Source organism: Clupea harengus, chromosome 25 (assembly GCF_900700415.2).
Source record: "Clupea harengus chromosome 25, Ch_v2.0.2, whole genome shotgun sequence".
In the NCBI taxonomy this organism is placed as follows: domain Eukaryota; kingdom Metazoa; phylum Chordata; class Actinopteri; order Clupeiformes; family Clupeidae; genus Clupea; species Clupea harengus.
This window is the reverse complement of record NC_045176.1, coordinates 703,166-710,121: the sequence shown is the minus strand read 5'-3', so window position 1 is coordinate 710,121 and position 6,956 is coordinate 703,166. Positions and strand designations below refer to the sequence as shown.

Sequence of the window (6,956 nt, the reverse complement as noted above, 5' to 3'; positions counted from 1 at the left end):
ACACACACACACACACACACACACACACACAGGGGAGTGTGATTATCAGATGTGTATTATAGTGTAAGCTCCAGGTAATGCTAGTCCTGGGGTGCTGCTGAGTAGGGCACACTGGCCATTGACATGTAGGGGTGTGTAGGATAGAGGTAAAAAACCCTGGACACAGTATGACTCCATTCAGTGAAGCCCAGTTGTGTAGAATCATGCCACCTGTTCTAGACAGTAAGCAGCATGCAAAACATGAGTAGGAGAGAACATCCTCTCCAACCCAGTAGTGTCTCTGGTCAAGCCCAGAAATGTCCTTTTGGGAAAACTGTTCCAGTGGATGTTCACCTCATCCTCTTCATCCAAATTCATCCTCTTTATTTCCTGAAGGTCTTGGGGTTTCTGCTCTGGCAACACCACCACAGGACCCTGGTAAATTCAGATTTTATTAAATTACTATTTCATCATTATATTAAATTGAAACTGAAAAATAATTTAAAATAATGTCAATGTTGTGTGTAAAATTATTCTTTTGTAGATCATACCTTGAAAATAGATGAATACAAAACATCCATCTGCTCCACATATGAAAAAGTGAAGGAGTATAACTCTCGACCTGGTGAGAATGTGCTGCTGGCTGAACGCTACACTGAGCTGCTGATCGTTGAGACACACAGAAATCAGAGAGAAAGAGAGGAGGAGATCCGTTGTAGAGGAGATGATCACCAGCAGGTCTTAAAAACCAGGGCAAGTGAAGCATACAACAGAATCACTGTGGACCAGTTGTTCAAACCCGATGACCGTGGAGATGTTCCAAAGGCAGTCATTCTCCAGGGCGACTCTGGATATGGCAAATCCTTCACTGCTATGAAGATCATGTATGACTGGGCCTCAGGAGATGTATTCAAAGACCTGTTTGACCTTGTTTTTCACCTTAAATGCAAAGAGCTTAATGACATCTCAGAGGCACACAGTCTGGTGGATCTCCTGAGCTACTGTCCAAGCTTCACCAGTGAGACAGCAGAGGTGCTGAAGGACTCAAAAATGAAAGTGCTCTTCCTCATTGATGGCTTTGATGAGCTCAAGTTCTCATTTGAGAAAACTAGCACCGTACCACCTAAAGACCCTTCCACAAAAGCTCCTGTTGAGGCCACTCTGAGTGCTCTGCTGAAGGGGCTGGTCCTGCCTAAATGCTTCCTGCTGGTCACCACCAGGTCCACTGCTTCAGACAAACTGAGCGATCTGCTCAGTGATTCTCAGCGTTTCACTGACATCCTAGGCTTCACTGAGGAGGGGGTGAAGGAGTACTTCCAGAGGTTTTTCAAAGAAGAACTGCTAGCAAAGAAAGCATTTGACTGTGTGAGGACCAACGAGACTTTGTACACTACCTGCTTCATCCCCGTCATCTGCTGGATCACCTGCACAGTTTTCAGGGAGCAAGAAGAAGGCATGGACATCACTAAGGAACTAGAAACAGCCACCTCTATATTTGTTCACTTTGTGTCCATTCTGCTGAAGCATCACTGCCAGGGTTTGAGTCAGCCTGAAACACTGCTGAGGAGCCTGGGCCAGCTGGCAGAGAGAGGGTTACAGGAACATCAAGTCCTGTTTGATGAGAATAGTTTGTCTGAGGCTTTCCCTGATCCATCACAAGCAACCAGATACAATCCTTTCCTCTGCAAATTTTTCCTAACGAGTACAGTCAAACAGGAAAGAATGTACAGTTTCATGCATCTGAGCTTCCAGGAGTTCTTCGCTGCTGTCCACCTGATGATGGAGAATGAGGAAGAGGCCCTTAAAAAACTACAGCAGTTGTTAGGAAACTGTGAGAATTTTCAACCTGTTATTCAATTCCTTTTTGGGCTTTCAAACCGAAAGAAAAGTGGAAAAACAGACATTTACTCACACCTGAACAGGAGGTCCTGGGCATCCATTAGAGCTCGTCTGCAGGAGTGGCTTCTCAGCGATTTGCAAAATCACAGAAACTTTTTGGTGTGTAAAGAGGTGATTCAAAATCACAGAATGCATCAAATAGATATGCTGCATATACTTCATTGTCTCTATGAGCTCCATGAGGAGGAGTTTGTAAGGAGAGCCATAGGAGCCTGGGGTAAGATGAAGTTTGACTCCATTCCCCTGACGAGGACAGACTGCTGGGTGCTGCTGTACTGCCTACAGTGTTGCCCGACCATCAGAAGCCTGGAGCTCCATGACTGCAACATAACAGCAGAGAAGCTGAGGATGCTGCAGCCTGCACTGAGCAGGTGTGAGGAGCTGGGGTGAGTGTGTGTGTGTGTGTGTGTGTGTGTGTGTGTGTGTGTGTGTGTGTGTGTGTGTGTGTGTGTGTGTTTGGAGCTGAGGATGCTGCAGCCTGCACTGAGCAGGATTGAGGAGCTGGGGTGAGTGTGTCTCTGAAGAGAGGAATGTGTCTTTAGATTGCATAATATACGGTGATATCGGATGACCCAGATTAATACAATATTATAAAGATAAAATGGAGATTTTCACACGACACTAAAACACATTGCCATCATTTCACCACAAGTATAGTTTGTATTGTGTAACAATACAAGAGGTGATCAAAGAGAACAAAAAGTAAATTGTTTCATCAGTCAAGTGCCATATAGACCTTTTATAAAACTTTGAGTATTGTTTTAATAGTCATAAATCGTCCAGATTGGAGTGCGCCCATGTTCTTAAGGGCTGAATTTGTGAGAAATCAATTCACATCAATTTTATAATAATAATAAATACGAGAATATATGTATCATAAACAATTACGTTTCACATTTATAGTCATGATTCAACATTGTGATGTCCTAAAATAAATAAAATCACTACACGAATAAATAAATAAGCACTAAACTCCGTAGTCATAGTGGAATAGAATGGACACATTGGGGGAATAGATGTCCCGGCCCTTTAAAAGTGGCCGGATTACATCACACGTGGCTTGCTTTGGGGATCGCGCATTTCTGTTGTCTGCCACCACAGCCACACCTCGTTGCCGCTAGGCCAAACCTCGGGCCGTGCTCGCGCCACTACCATCGTATACGTTACTCACCGGAGTGAGAGACCAGGCTGTTGAGGCCTGTTTTCGAGGCCTTGTGTTTTTGATTGTTTAGTTATTTTTGAGCCTTAGTTTAATTATTCCATTCTTTGTCAAATAAAGGCACGGTTATTTTGATTCCGTTGTCTGCCCTTTTTTCAAAACATTTGTCATGTCCTAAAGCCCTAGACAGGGACGTGACAACATTCTGCAACAGTACCTCCACGTCTGCACCCATGAAGTTAGGTCTGCGTTTACTGGACCGTGTGTTGTTATGTGCAGATTAATGCTTCCAACACGGAGCTGCCCGCTGGGGCAGTTGGTGGTATTTTTAGCAAATGCATTTAAAAGCTCTGTGAGTTTCTGTCCTACAGAGATAAAAATAAATAAATATATCAAATATATGCAGTTCGAAACTGAGAAATAAATGAGCACTTTGTAAGGAGAATAGAGCTAAAGCCTTACACATTTCTCTCTACGAGTGTGAAAGCAACCGGTAATCAGTGGTGGAGGAAGTACTGAAGTTTAGTACTTCAGTAAAAGTACAAGTACCCAGGAAAATAAAAGTAAAAGTAAAAGTACTACATCAACAATCCTACTTAAGTAAAAGTAAAAAAGTACTTACTTTTAAATTTACTTTAAGTATTATAAGTAATAGTACTCACACAATGGGTTGTCTCTCAATGTCTAGGCTGTGCCATTTTGATAAAGAAATAGCTACTGGTTATAAATGCCTCTACAGATGTCACTACTACTAATAATTATAAGCAACAACATTTGTTAATTGGAAAGGTTGGTGTACTTCTTGTGCCTACCATCTGTAATACTGTTCACACTATATCTTACAATTCTGCGAATGACAAGTTATCTACCAGGGATTATTTGCAAAGTTAATACCATTAAGCCAAACCATTAAAGACACCATGTGATATCTTTTTAAATATTTTATTTAATTGTAAACGTGTAAAAAAGGGAAACATGAAAAACAAATGTAATTGTAAAACTGGACAGAACAAGGCACGCTAGCTAACCTACCAGCTTTATCTTACCAATACGTTAAATATATAATGAAGATACAATCATGTTTTTTGATGCTATTGCTGTATGTCAACATGCATTTCGCTAGATAACATTATAATATCATGTCAGTAAACGAATTAAATACACATATCAATATTCAAAAGTCAGGGACATTAACTTAGCATAGCAATCACTCTGCTTACCTCGATATGCTACTTTAAATTTGAGGGCGAATTATTGAAGACTAGCAACTCCTTTTTTTTGAGGGAGACAGGAAACGCATTGAAACCTCCAGGAGTCATCCTTGGGGCCTTTGAACTCGAACATATCTTTTAAATAGGGCCAAGGGTGGCTCATATCAGAGGGCTCAGTTCAGGCCGACTCTGGATCCATGTTGAATAGGCAATAGTCAGGCTGTCTGTTGAATGTTCAGGTATAACAGGCAAAGCTACCGCTAGTGCTGCTGCCAGACGCGCACTCTGATATCACTGGAGTTGATAGAGCCACCTGATTGGTTTAAACTTCCAAAACAGCAACGCAATCCATAGTTTTGTGTAGGCAACATTGTAGGCGAAACTGTGTTCATAAAATGTAACGAGTAACAGCACATATTGTAGAAATGTAGCGGAGTAAAAGTATAGATAATGGCTAAAAAATGTAATGGAGTAAAAGTATAGATAATGGCAAAAAAATTTAATGGATCGCTATTGGGTCGTGACGTGGCCACAAACACCCTGTTTCACCTGTAAACAAGTCCACGTTTACTTAATGCAGCAGCTGAACACGATGAGGATAAAAGGTATCCACTTTGAGCTTCGCCTTGACCCAGCCGAGTATATTTGTGATGAGTAAATTATATATTCGTTTGACTAACTATGTATAATGTCTTCATAATGACTCATAACACCTTTATGATACATTATATCAGTTCATTATGAATGGTACAAATATGTGATCGTCAGTCTATCTGTTGGGTAACACTTTCTATGAAGCCTGCCTTTATAAGGTCCTATAAGGACATTGATGGTGACGTTAAAAAGTAGCTATAAGTCATTGTAGCGCTCATTAATGGTTATTAGTATGGTGACTAGGCTGCTATACAGACATAGAATATTATAAACTGCTATACACTTGTATAAGTGGACTTTGCCAGCTTTAAGTAAAGATATAAACTTATGTAACTTAAGTTATGCAGAGATGTACATTGAGATTTGACAGCAATTTCAGTGTTAATAAGCCATAGCCATAAGTCATTGTAATACACTTCATAACTATGTAGGTAGGTCTTCACAGCACCCCATAACCACCTTTATGGTATTTTATGCATATTCATTAATGGTTATTAGCTTATGAGCAAGGCTGCTATACAGAGATAGAATATTATAAACTGCCATATGATTCTATAAGGGGACTTTGTTAGCTTTAAGTAAAGTGACAAAAGGGTAGTGTTGTTATGAACAGATTCAAGATTATTATAAGATAAGATAAGTTCTACTCATGGGGTACTCTGGCCATGTGGAAACATCTGGCCATCAGTGTTTTCATACATTCAGCTTCATCTGTGTGTCTTGCTGTGGTCTGTTTGTGAGCGAGTTGATCTGTTGTGGTTGAATGCTCTGATGGCTGTCTTCATGTTGTTGAAAGGTTAACTGTGGAGAGGCTGTCAGATGCTGATGTTGTTGTCCTGATCTCAGCTCTGGGGGAGGGAAAGATCCTGACTCTTCTGAGGTAATCAGTTTACATTTGTGATTATAGAGAACTTGTACAACTTCTATGTTTTCAACTCTACATTAGGTAGAGCAAATATAGTTCAATTCAATTCAATTTTATTTATATAGCGCCATAACAATACAATTGTCTCTAGGCGCTTTACAGAGCCCAGAGCCTGAACCCCCTTAGTGCAAGCACATTGGCAACACGGGAAAGAAAAAACTCCCTGTTCGTCAGGAAGGAACCTTAAGCAGAACCACGGCACATAAGGGGGGACCCATCTGCTTGAGGTCGGCCGGGTGGAGATAGGAAGGGGGGATGGGGGAGGGTTGTGTGGCAGAAGGGGATGGGAAACAACAGGTGTTGTATATATCCTGCTTTTGGTAGGTGTACATAATATATATATATATACAGACATCCGGTGGTAAATACATGATACAAACAAGACCAGTTTAGGGAGTATACACTGTGCTCAAAGGTTTACTGTTACAAATCTGCCATCCTGTCTTACTTAGACATAGTTGATCTTAATACCAAATGGGTCAGGGTTAATTAAAGGAAAGAGAACATAAACACACATGTATAATGTATGAGTGCGTAATAAAGAGACCAGAAGAGAGAGATATTGAGATTTGTCTGTATGTGCTCATTCACAGAGTGGCAAAGAGCAGCCTCTCACCTGAGAGTGTGGAGCAGGTCCTCAGTGCTCTCTCCAGACAATGGTCTGTGGATAACGTCCGTCTGTCTGTGACGACCATCACTGGCACCACCGCAGCCTGCTGCTTGGACTTCATGCAGAACACAGAGATGTGCCCTCACCTGACGTGAGTAAGCAAGATTGCTCAAATTAACTGATTATCATAGCAGTCAAGGTTAATTAACTGCAAGGTGCTGAACTGATGGTGTTTGTGTGTACTGATGGGTATATTTATATCTTTTGATGGTGTACTCTGATAGGCGAGAATCAATTAACTCTGTTTTTTGATTGGACAGTCCCCATTGACTCTGTGTTCTGATTGGTAGGCTTAAGGATTATTCAAGGCTACCATCCTCTCTCTCTTTTTTCATAGCAGTCAAGGTTGATTCACTGCAAGATGCTGAACTAGGGTTGGGCGATATGACGGTATGCACCGGTAGAAATATGTCTACCGATAGAGATTTGGCAATACCGTTTCAACCGCAGTATACGCTT

The 6,956-nt window shown here is 41.2% G+C and overlaps 1 protein-coding gene across 1 annotated transcript; it reads left to right on the top strand.

The window, feature by feature from the left end:
* The first annotated feature begins 203 nt into the window (after positions 1-203).
* Positions 204-6,592, top strand: LOC116219463 (NACHT, LRR and PYD domains-containing protein 1 homolog). The gene is made up of 4 exons (XM_042703675.1): positions 204-222; positions 524-1,810; positions 2,135-2,264; positions 6,421-6,592. Exons 1-4 carry the CDS (start codon positions 204-206, stop codon positions 6,590-6,592), a joined length of 1,608 nt encoding a protein of 535 aa, XP_042559609.1.
* The last annotated feature ends 364 nt before the right edge of the window (positions 6,593-6,956 follow it).

Excerpts from the sequence above, each read along its gene's own strand:
- LOC116219463 (XM_042703675.1), top strand. Across the intron at positions 1,811-2,134 it reads ACAGCAGTTGTTAGGAAACT|ACTGCTGGGTGCTGCTGTAC; the intron begins GTGAGAATTTTC and ends TGACGAGGACAG. Across the intron at positions 2,265-6,420 it reads AGCAGGTGTGAGGAGCTGGG|AGTGGCAAAGAGCAGCCTCT; the intron begins GTGAGTGTGTGT and ends GCTCATTCACAG.